This window comes from Chrysemys picta, chromosome 24, assembly GCF_011386835.1.
Source record: "Chrysemys picta bellii isolate R12L10 chromosome 24, ASM1138683v2, whole genome shotgun sequence".
NCBI lineage: Eukaryota > Metazoa > Chordata > Testudines > Emydidae > Chrysemys > Chrysemys picta.
The window spans coordinates 2,259,534-2,271,317 of NC_088814.1; the positions used below are offsets into that span (position 1 = coordinate 2,259,534).

At 59.9% G+C, this 11,784-nt stretch overlaps 1 protein-coding gene across 1 annotated transcript; it reads left to right on the forward strand.

Moving 5' to 3' along the window:
* The first annotated feature begins 2,085 nt into the window (after window positions 1–2,085).
* LOC101942920 (keratin, type I cytoskeletal 19-like) lies at window positions 2,086–8,028 on the forward strand. The gene is made up of 9 exons (XM_024100786.3): window positions 2,086–2,585; window positions 3,138–3,266; window positions 4,016–4,098; window positions 4,974–5,130; window positions 5,592–5,753; window positions 6,031–6,156; window positions 6,391–6,611; window positions 7,362–7,399; window positions 7,785–8,028. Exons 1-9 carry the CDS (start codon window positions 2,325–2,327, stop codon window positions 7,892–7,894), a joined length of 1,287 nt encoding a protein of 428 aa, XP_023956554.2. The 5' UTR covers window positions 2,086–2,324; the 3' UTR covers window positions 7,895–8,028.
* Window positions 8,029–11,784: the final 3,756 nt, after the last annotated feature.

The following is an 11,784-nucleotide window of genomic DNA, read 5'->3' on the forward strand; positions in this document are numbered from 1 at the left end:
CGGGGAACAGAGATTTGAGATTGGGCTCTTCAGTCTAGCAGACGAAGGTCACCTGAGCCAGTGGCTGGGAGCTGAAACCAAAGAAATTCTGTCAGGAAACCAGGTGGAGACTTTGAACAGGGAGGGTCAGTAACCCCGGGAGCAGTATCCCCGGGGGCGGATTCTCCCTCACTGGCCATTTTGAAATCCAGATTGGCTGTTTGTCTCGTGGGAACAGGAATGAAGTCAGGGCAGTCCCAGGGCCCGTGTTACACGGGAAGTCACAGGGGTCCCTTCTGGCTTTGAAATGGAGGAATTTATTACGCCTCCCATTTCCCCTGGCCACCTAGTTTTTCTGCAGAAATATTTTCAGCTCCTCCCCTTCTGCGAAGGTCCAGCCACCTCGGTGGCCTCAGCTGCTGCTGTTTGCCGGTGGCGGGTGCTGGGCCAGCTGGCTTGGCTGGTTCCGGTGCCTGGACGTGTCACTGGCTGGACGTGGCTGCAGGTGCCGCAGGCCACTCGCCGTCCGTACACACCAGACAGGTGGAGGCAGGTACCGAGGGCAGGCAGCGTGTGCGCCCCTCAGTGCCCCAGCTGGAACCAGAACCAGAACCAGAACATACCGGCAGGCCGGGCCTCCAGCCCTGCTTTGCATGGAGCTGAGAACAGAAACGATTCCTCAGGCCCCAGCCCCACTGGTTCACCTTGTTAGAGCCACATCTACCGCCCCAGGAATGCAGGACGGGCCTGGCTGGGGGCAACTAAACTAGTGCTAGATTAACCCTTTCTCTGCCGGCTCTCCACCACGCCTGCTGGATGGAATGGTAGGGCAGCGCCACAGGTCTGTCCTACAGAAACAAAGCTGGTACCTTCAGCAGCACAGCATGTGGTTAGAGCGCTGGAGAGGGACTCAGCAGACCTGGGTTCTTGGCTGCTGGGTGACTTTGGGCAAGTCACTTCCTCTATCCGTGCCTCAGTTTCCCCATCTGAAAATAATGATCCTGGCCTCTGTAAAGTGCTTTGAGATCTACGGCTGAAAAGGACTAGAGACAAGCTAGGGGTTATTGTTACCTGGGTAAACCTGGAATAATTAGCAGCACTCAGGTGCCTAAGCCAACTTTTGGCTTCCTGTTGTTTCTCTTCCACAGCTCAGACCCGGCCTCCAGGCTCAAACATTCTCATGAACCAGCTTTTCTTCCCCAGCATTCTCTGTGTCACCTCCTCTCTCCCGGCCTCGAGGCCGCACTGGCTGGGTTCTTCACACACAACACTTCTTTGATCATGCTAACGAGCCAGTAAGGGGGGATCTGAGAGGGGGAGCGGCATGTCCTGCACTCTGGAAGGCGCGCAGCTGCTCTGGTGAGGAGTGCGGTGTCAGAGCCTGCACAGCCTAGAACAGAAATAGCATTCGAGTTTTAATCAAGCTCGTGGCTCTAATTCTAGGAGGCTGCCCTTCAGGCCATTGGGTCTTTAGCAGGCCCCACTAGCCGGGTGGTGCGATGCAGCCATTCCAAATGCCAGGTGCTTATCCCGTACCCACAAGGTAGCGAAGTGCTGAGGGCTGGGAGGCGTTCGCTGGGGCAGGGAGTTCCTGGCAAAACAGCTGTGCCCCTGGAAGGACCCCAACAGCTGTAGAAGCAGAGCTGTGCCGTACCCGAAGCATTGTGTGACTCGCAGGCTGATGTCTGTATTTGCTATTCCCAGGATGGAGTGTGCCGGACACTCAATAGTGTCTCCTCTTTATTCAAGGGGAACCTTTTCCAACGGGTCTTGCGCCATGTGCTGGCCACGTGTCCCATTGCATGCAGGGACGGGAGCGTGGGAGCGTCCTGAGCGCACAGCACTAGCAATGTGTGCAATAGCGGGATCGCAGCTAGCGGTGCCAGGGGAGCCATCCTGCTCGGCCGCCTGCGTGCCTGGCAGGGAGGGGGCCAGGCGCTGGCTGCTGGGGGAAGTTCCAGCAGATAAGGCCGCTGCTCGCGGGGCCAGGACACCTCCCGACAGCGCTCAGAGCGGCTGGGGTGGGGGTCGTGCGATCCGTGCGTCCCGGGCAGATGACTGCAAACGTCACGCAGCCGGCAGCAGCACAGCTGGGGCTGACAGATCAGAATCCGGGCCCTGGCCTCCCTCTCCTTGTAAAGCAAGTTTGGCTGAAAAGAGAAGAAAACAAGTCACCAGGTGTCTGTGTTCCACCTGGTGCCAGTGCAATAGGGGAGAGGTCAGGTGCATTGCCTCAGCCCCTCCACTCCCTATATAAGGGAACTCCCCGGGGATTCGGTGCAGCCTGACTCCTGGTCACTCTGCAGAGGGAGGGATTTGGGCTGCGAGGTGCCTTCAGCTGGACCATGGCCAGTTTCTCCCGCTCTGGGGTTACTCTGGGGCCCAGGCTGAGCTGGGTCCGCGTGGTGGGGCTGCAGGGGGGCGTTCCGGGAGGGCTCGGTGTCTGCGGAGGGGCTGGGAGCACCAGCAGCCGCCTGTTTTCTGGCAGTGCCGGTATAGTCGGGCCTGGGCTGGGAGGAGGTGCCAGGGAACCAGGCCTCCTCAGCATGAATGAGAAGGACACCATGCAGAACCTGAACGACCGCCTGGCTGCCTACCTGGAGACGGTGAGTGCACCACCCGGATGGGCTGGAAGGCAGCCTCACGGCTCAGCGGGAGAGCGAGTGAAACCCAGCGGGCAGCAAAGCTCTAGATAAGGGAACATCCTCGGGAATTCTTCCTGTTAACCCTGTTTGGTATGGTAGTCACGCGGGGCCAGCTGAGAACAGTCCCCGTGGTGCTGGGGGCTGTACAAACACAGGGCAGCCGACACACGGACCAGTGGGTTATACAGATACCAGCGGCAAGGGCAGAGCTGAGTTCTGCAGAGTGCACAAGCCAGGCGGGTGCAGAAATCTCTCTCGCTAGGCTGCCCATCACCAGAGTCTCTAGAGCTTTATTCAGAGTCTGGCCTGAGGCCACTTTGAAACCCAGCCCCCAAATGCACACATAAATCTGCTGTGAGCAAAGGGCTGTGCCCCCCGGCCGCTCCCCTTGAGGCAGTGATGCGGGTTCGGCTTTGTTACCAGGGAGAGCCCAGAACCCCAGGCCCTGACCGGTGAGGAGCCTTTTCCGTCACCACCCACTTGGATCTTCACCTGCCTTCAATCCCCTGCCAGGTGCGGTCTCTCGAGGAAGCCAATGGGCAGCTGGAGCGGCAGATCCGGGAAGTCTATGCAAAGAGAGCGCAGGCTGGATGCCAGGACCTGAGTGGCTACTTCAGCACCATTGCGGAGCTCAGATCACAGGTACTGGGACTCCGAGTCCTTCCCCTAAGGGGGGACCTGGCATTGACTCACGGCTCCATTTCCCCCCTTGCCTCCAGGAACTGCCCCGTGTTGTTACAGGGACTGGATTTCAGCGGCTGCCTTGAGCCTTCCCTTAAAGCACACAAGCCCTTGTCATTAGGAAGCTAATCTTCCCATTGTGACTCTGGTGTGGCTGATGCAGAGGCACCAGCCTGAGCCGTGTTTGGCCTCTGCCAATAGCTCTGAATGGTGTGAACTGTTCCTGTTCATCTCAGAGGGGCGTTGACTCTGAACCCTAATAATGGCAATTCAATGGTCAGCAGCATTCACTATTTCGCTGCTGAAATAGGGACCAACATCTTGTACCAGTGTGAAAAATTAATGCGGCTCAGAAATGGAAAGCAGCCGTGTTCAGAGTGTCTGAATCATTCCCTGACAGAGAGGTGTGTGTGTGTGTGTGTGTGTGTGTGTGTGTGTGTAAGAGAGAGGGGTTGTGATGGCAGATGGTAATTTCTCCTCATTCTGATTCCCATCATGCTCATATTTCCACTTCAACTGCAACGGGATTTGAAGAGCCGTTATTCTGAGATCTGCTGGGACTGACCACCTGACCTGTAAAGTTATACACCTGAGAGCTGGAGTATGGCTCACATAACAGCAGGGGGCAGCCAACAGCCCACTGACCTGTAACTGACCTACCCGGCCGTCACCCAATAAACAACAGCAGCACCCGTTCCCTCCTTCTGCAGATCCAGGCAGCGTCGACGAGTAACGCCCAACTGATCCTGCAGATTGATAATGCCACACTAGCTGCTGACGACTTCAGAGTGAAGTAAGGGATCTTCATTGGACACCCTTCCTCCTCCTCCTCCTCCTCCTCCTCGGCCTTTTTCTTTAAGGACAAAATTTTCAAAGCAGGCTCTGAAATGGCCCCAGTGACATTTGCAAGCACGTCCGCCGCAGGCGTGAGACAGGCATTTGCGCATGCAAAAGAGGGCGGTGCATTGGCGGATGTTACTTATTTAGGGTTGCGACCCGTCCGGGTTTTGGCTTCTGTGTCCAGGTACCATTTAGGGTTGCCAGGTTCTCGGTTTTCGACTGGAAAGTCTGGTCGAAAAGGGGACCTTGGCAACCCTAAATGGCACCTGAACCAAAAGCCCGGTTACCTGGGGCAGGGAGAGGAGCCAGGTTATCAACCCACACCAGCCCCGGCTCTGCCAGGGCCACCTCCTACCTGCAGGCAGGCTCCTTGAGATGATCCAGTAAGTGACGGGGTGAGGCGGGGAGAGGAGCGAGCGATGGGGGCGGGACCTTGGGGAAAAGGCGGAGAAGGGGTGGAGCCTCCAGGGAAAAGGTGGAGTGGGGGTGGGGCCATGAGGGAAGAGGCGGGGTAGGGGGATGGGGCCTTAGGGGCCGCATGGTGCTGGGAGCTGTACACACATGCTCCCTGCCCCAAAGGGCTCACGATCATGACAACTGCTTTGAAAACCCAGCAGAGGTGAATGTCCTGGCTGCAGATGCCCATGCACTCCGCTCAGCCCCAGGCCGATGGCGTCTGCATGAGGGTCCCAGAGCAGGGACCATCGTGTCATTAGCACTCCTAGGACAAACCTGGCCGGGTTTCCATGCTCAGCCAGCAGGGCCCAGCGGGTGTCCAGGACCCACGTAGCGGCGACTGGGTCACTGAGACGCAGCCTCTCCATAAAGGTTTGAGTCGGAGCTGGCCATCCGGCGGGGCGGGGAGAGCGACGTCGCCGGCTTGCGCAAGGTCCTGGACGAGGTGACCCTGAGCAGAGCCAGCCTGCAGGAGGAGCTGGGAAGCCTGCAGGAGGAGCTGGCTCAACTCCAGAAGAACCACGGGGAGGTGCGGTCACTGCAAAGCCCCGGTGGGATCTGCAAGGGCCACTCGGGGGCCTCAATCCCGACCCGCAGCCCCTGTGTTAGCCCAGCCCTGGGTTCTCCACCACCCAGCTCCGCAAACGCACCTCAATCCTGACCCGCAGCCCCTGTGTTAGCCCAGCCCTGGCCTCCTCCACCACCCAGCTCCGCAAACGCACCTCAATCCCGACCCGCAGCCCCTTCTCCTGTTCCAGCCCAGGGCCTCTCATGTACCCAGCTTGGTCTACCAATCCTGCCACATGGGATGTTGCGTCCATGACCTGGACAAACATCCTCTGGGGATTAACTAAACTCCTTCCTTTCCCTTCCCTCGGCTAAGTCACCACACCTAAGATAGGATCCACTGTGCGGTCTGGCTGCCCCCCCCGCCCACTGCCTAGCCTCCTGCTCCTTCTCACAGGGACTGGTTCCCGTTACATCCTGCAGGAAGCGGCTGCTCTCCAAGGTCGCCTGGGAGGCTCAGTCAGTGTGGAGGTGGATTCTGCTCCCGGTGTCGACCTGGTGAAAACCCTGGCAGAGATCCGGGACCAATACGAGGACGTCATTGAGAGGAACCACAGAGAGGCTGCGGCCTGGCACAAGGAGCAGGTAGGGGCCTCTCAGCAACAAGCCACAAGATGGTCTGAGCCTGCCCTGTGGCGGATGGTTTGCTCGGCTACTGCTCATCTCTGGCAAGTGGTCACGTTCCCACGCATCGCAGGAGGTCTGGGGGTGGGTGGCTGCATCGACCCGTGTCACACATCCCCATGGTCCAGGGGTCTCTCTCCATCCCATACCAGAGAGGGTGCAGAATATCCCCTGAGCCATGAGATGGCAACTGCGAGTGCTAGTGCCCCAGACCCTGAGGCTCTTCTCTTCCGTGCAGTGTAAGACGGTCGCTCAGGAGGTGGCCACCAGCGCGGAAGCCGTCCAGGGTGCCAGGACGAAGCTCACGGAGCTGAGGCGCGTAGTCCAGGGCCTAGAGATTGAGCTGCAGTCACTCTACAGCATGGTGGGTACACAGGCCTCTTGCCATCAAGGCTGGGGTCGGAGCAGCTGTAGAACGGTGCCCCGCAAAATGGTCCTTTTGGGTCAGCCCGAGACGCTCCCCCTCCCGCCCCCAATTGTTTGGCCGAACCGAAAAATCGGTTCTTGGCCTCGCTGTAATGAGCCAGCCAGGGTGTCGCTCCCCCGCCTGCACCTGGGACGGCGTCTGCAGCTGGGCTCATCCCGCCTCTGCTTTCAGAAAGAGGCTCTCGAGGGCACGCTGGCTGAGACCCGGGCTGGCTCCGGGGCCGAGCTGGCGCAGCTGCGCGGGTGCATCGCCGGGAAGGAGGCCGAGCTGGCGCAGCTGAGAACTGACACCCAGCGCCAGGCTGAGGAGCACCAGCAGCTGCTGGATCTGAAGACCAGGCTGGAGATGGAAATCGCCACCTACCGGCGCCTCCTGGAGGGTGACGATGTCAGGTCGGGAACACGCAGCTCTGAGCTCAAGGGGCCTTGGGCTTGGGCGGGCGGAGACCCTCAGACGGGCAGTACTCGCTGCGGGTAGTGTGGTCTGGGGCAGAAGCCAGGGGGATGGGAGTCAGGACTCCTGGGTTCCATTCCCAGCAGTGACTCAAATCCCTCCTCCTCTCTGTGCCTCGGTCTCCCCAGCTTTAAAATGGGGCTAGTGATACTGACCCCCCGTCACGTTATTAACGAGGGTGAGCTTGGCAAAATGCCTCCCTGAGAGCACCCCCTAGTGGCCACGGATGAGCACAATGGCAGCCTGGAACTCGAGGAGGAAAGTGAAGAACCCATGAAGGGTGGGGATTGGTCAGGGGAGCCCCAGAGACGGGCCAGGCCCAGACCACTAGGTCATGCTACCTCAGTGCTGAGGACAGCCCTGTGCAAGGGTCTCCCCCTCCCTTCCGTTCCGGGTATTGGCCCCATTCCCTGTATCACCAGCAGCCATGAGATGGGATCCCTGGTGTCTGGCTCAATACTGGCAAGCGAGAGCAGCTGCCTGGACCTTCCCTTTGCCGCAGAAAAGGGGACGCTGCAGCATTTTGGGAGACTCACAAGGGATTTGGGGGCTGGAGGGGCAGGGGCTGCACCTGATCAGACTCCTGGCCGGGGTCCCAAGGAGAGAGGGGCTGAGCCCAGGAGGGGCCTTTGGTGGCTTCGGGTTGCTGCTCCCTGGCTCAGCTGGGTGCCTGTCCTTTCTCCCTGCAGATCTGACGCCAAGTCACCTGTGAGACAGACACCTCCAGGTGAGCAGAGGAGGGAGAATGGCGCCCGGACTCTGCGGCCCAGTCAGTCTCAGCCTCTCTGCAGGGGCTGCAGGCAGAGCCCAGTGGCGCTGCTGGCACTGGGGAGAGCTGCCCACTGACGGCAGGATCAAGCCCGTGGCCCGAACACCCTGGGGTTGGGGGTGACACTGTTCAGTCATTGCTGACCTGGGTCAGACGGGAACCGGCGACAGACTCGGAGGCTGACTACACCAAGGCGGGCAGGGGTCACAGCATGGCATGTCCCTGTGCCCCCTGCAGTGGGGCTGGGGTTTTGGCACCGTGTGTGCGGGTGGATGCTTTGATTCTCCGCCCACCCCTGCTCAGTTAATTCCCCAGCCCCACTCTCCTGTTTTCCTTCTCCCAGAGGCTGTTAACAGCTCCCCCACCTCCAGGAGGGTGAAGACTGTGATCGAGGAGCTGCTGGACGGCAGGGTGGTGTCTTCCCGCACGGAGGAGGTGGAGCATCCCCTCTGAGGCATGCTGGGATTGGGGAAGAAAGGGGGATCCCTCCCCACCAATCGGGCCCCAGCTGCCCCTGCCCCACTGATTTTCCACTTGGTTTTCTGTGGCTTTGGGTTCCAATAAAGCAAGTGGCGCAGCGCGGCTCAGGATGGAGCTGTTGTGTGGGGCTTTCTGGGGTGGGGCCCGAGGGAGACCCAGCAAACTCATGGCATGTGTGAGCGAAGCCAGGATTCCAACCCAGGGTGAGTGCACCGCCCCCCACAGAGCCGCACCAGCCCCCTCGCCTGCCCCACCAACCTCCCCCTGCCCCACCAGCCCCTCCACTCAGTGGACCCCGATCCATAGCGGACCATAAACACTGACTGGTGCTTTGCAGCATTGAACGGGGTGGTCCCAGGCCCGGAGGATGGAGAGAGTTAACGCAGGGGACAGGCCCCCTTTAGCTGCTGGTGCCTTTCGGAGGCACTGGGCTCCCCTCTGGAGCTGCAGTCAGATGGCACCTAGTGATTAGCCTCCTTGAACCCGAGGAGAGGTCCCTTCCCTCTGGGTATGGCAGGTCCCAGGGCCCCAGAACTCCAGGAAAGAGAGACCCGCAGTCCTGCCTGCTGGCACCAGGAGGCAGCAGCGACTAGTTCATCCATCACTCCCTGGACCATGAGCTCTGAGGAGCTGGGTCCCTTGGCCTGGAGTGGTCCCTGCCCTCGCCCTTCGTGGGAAGGTGGAGCTGGACAGTTAGCTGCTGCAAACAGTTTTCAGGGGCCCATGGGCTCTGGGTCCCCCAAATTCCTGAGATCCCGTCCGAGCAGGCTGGGAGAGGGAGCATGTGACCTCAGGCGTGATGTCACAGCGTGGCCACGGGGAGCTCCCGGTGAACAAGCCCCAGTCACTGAAGGATGGGTCAGTTTTAGCCCCCCCCCACTTTCCTTTCTGTCTGCAAGGGGGGGGGGGGGGCGTTTCAGAGTACAAGGACCTGCTCCTGTTCTGCAAACAATAACAAGGGAGCACAGATCTGACCCTACTGTCCTGGCCAGGGCGTCCAGGCCTGGGATCTCAGCGTAGGGAGCAACCCTGCCTTGGCAGAGGCCAAATGGAGCTTTTCCATCCCTCTATGCCATGGCTCTGATGCTCGTTCACCCACCCCAGGGCCCACTTGGTGCCTGAGCAGTTGGTGGGGGTGGTGATGGGAGACACCGATGCCTTTGGCCCGGCAGATGCCCCCCAAATCCTGCCATGGGGGGGTTGATTCACATTCCCCTGGCACATGTTTTTGCTCAGGCTAAAAGCCGCTACACCAAATACATTGGCTTTGTGTCCCAGGCATGGCCACTGGGTGTCAGCACAGACCAACCCTTGGGCACAGTGACCCAAGTATGCTACATGGAAGAGTCCCAGCTCCAAGCCCTGGACATCCTGGGAGGAGACCATCCGAGAGCCACCTCTTTTCTGCCCCCCGACCCGGCCGGAGCAGAAGGCCCAGCCGGACTCATTCCCCTCTGGTTGTTGCTAGGGCAGCGACAGCGAATGCAGGGTGTACACAGGCGCTTTGGATCACAGTCACGTCAGCTGCACATCCAGCGACAGAAACCCTGGTTTGGCTGCTGTCCCCCCACCCCACTGCCTGCGAGGGAGCAGAGCTGCCAGGCAACACCCCCCGTCTGTCCAGGCCTTTCTGAGGCTGGGAATCAGGCCCCAGTGTCTGGGAAGCACCTTGGGGCCCTGCGGGATGAACGGGTCTCAGTACACGTGAAATGTCTCGCCTGGGGCTGCAGAGCGACCGGGTTACCCAGGATGTTAATAACACTGGAGTTGGGGCCCTAAGCACTGCAGCTGGAATGGGCTCCGGTTAGGGCAGAAAGAAGAATGTCAATTCGAAGGACGATCTCTCTAGCTGGACGATCCGAACGGGGCATTGGCTGAACCAGCATCACTGGGATTTCTGAGACAGGCTGCCTAGGAAAGGCCCCATGGGGTCTGGACAGCAAAGCGGTGAACGTCCAAAGCCTTCAGCCCTTTCCATTAGTGGGGCCCGGCCGAATACGGTTTGCCAAAGCCCCCACTTTCTCCGTGCTCTGGAGTGTGCAAACCTCTTTTGTCCACAAGATGGCAGCATAAATGTTCTAATCAAGCTGGATTCAGGTTCGCCCAACCCGCCTTCTCCATCCCTGCGCAACAGGCAGGTAGCGCCTCTCCAACGCAGCTGAGAATCTCCGGAGCTCTGGGAAGCCCTGGGCATTGCTGAGGTTAGCAAGGCCGCCTGGTTCCTTGGCCAAATCACCTGCCCTCCCTCCCTTTGGACTGCAAGTTCTTAGGGGGCCTGGACGGGCTCTCGCTGCGTCTGTGCAGCGCCCGGCATAACAGGACCCCATCTCAGTTGTCTCTGTAGCTGTTACTGTAATGTAAATAACAGCAAAGGTGATTCCCCTTCTCCCGGGCATTTACTGATCATCTTCCCGGAGCTAGTCTGTGGTGCTGGTTCTCTGCTCTAAGAATGGGGACTGGTTTGTGGCATCGAAGTCCCAGTAGGGAGGGTTTGGGTCTGCACACAGCCCACCATGTGCCAGGGTCTTTTTCACACATGCTAAGGGCTTGGGCCGGAGTGGGCCCGTGTGCTGTCAGGATTCGCACTGGTGATTCCTGCGGCGCCCGGCCCCAGTGAGGGCTGAGGGAGTGCGGCGAGGCTGCAGACTGTCGTCTCCTGCCCTTGGCCGTGTTGCCAAGTGCCAGAGCTGGCGAGTGATGCAATCCCTGCACAGAGCTTGTTAAAGTCCCTCGGGAGCAGGCACTATCCAATCACCAGGACGTTACTGTCCCCTGGGGGTCCCTGTGCCGCCGGAACGTTCACAGGCCAAGTGAGTGTAGCCCACACACCTCCTGCGTCTGGCGTGCGGGCCCAGCTAGTGGCACCGAGGCCACTGAGAGAGATTATGCGTCTGCTCTACAGCCAGTTGGCTTTTAGCTCATGCAGCCAGAGGCTCATGCGCTAAACTCCAGCCGTCCCCAGGTTCGATTCCGCCCGCCGGGGTCTGTCGGCGTTACATGAGCATCAGTCAGGGCCTCCACAGAGGATCCCACAGAAGGGTTATCAGGTGGAATCAGCCCGTCGCCCTGGGACTGAACCCTGAGAGCCTCCTGGCGCTAGCCTGGTGCGCCGGGGCCAGAAGCGAAGCTGTCCTGCAGCAAGAGAGCAGCTTTCTGGGGAGACCTTGCAGATCTGCCCGTGGCAGCCGGACGTGGTCAGGGCTTGGGGGAAGAGGGCTGAGTCAGTGTGTAGGCTCTTCCCAAACAATCCCACCCCCTCAGGTGGTGCTGTTGGTTCATCCTGCCCAGCCACAGGTATGTGGTGGAGGGCGGCAGGCAGGCCAGGGGGTAAAAGAACAGCCCCAGGTTGAAGGAGCTGGGAGGAGATGAGCAGGGTGGAGAACATCCTTCTGCCAAGAGGTTACATTGGGACCCTGCCATGGCTGCGTTCCTAGCATTGGGATTGCCCTGCCTCGTGCCCCCTTGATGCTCAGGCATCTGCCCAGAGCCTCTCCGAGGGCAGCGAAATGACTGATGCCCAAGGTGTGTCCAGGTGCAGCACAAAGCTACCAGTGGCTCTGTCAGCAAACAAGGCCCCGACCTCCACCTGGGGTGGCTCCCGGAGTCACTGCAGAGGGGGCTGCTGCAGCCTGTGGTCTCTGGATTTGCCATCTCCAACTGCCTGTGCAGGAGCGGCCCTGGGTGGGCTGGTGGCTGGTGTGTGTCGCTGGGACCCACGAGGCTCTTCGATTGCTTTCTCTTCCAAGCCCCCGGTCAGCCCCTCAGCAGCAGGTCACTTGTGCCGGATGGCACAGCACAAACCTAGGACCCATGTGAGCAGGAACATCTTAGGGTGCAGCACACGTCCTGACTGGGGTCCCCAA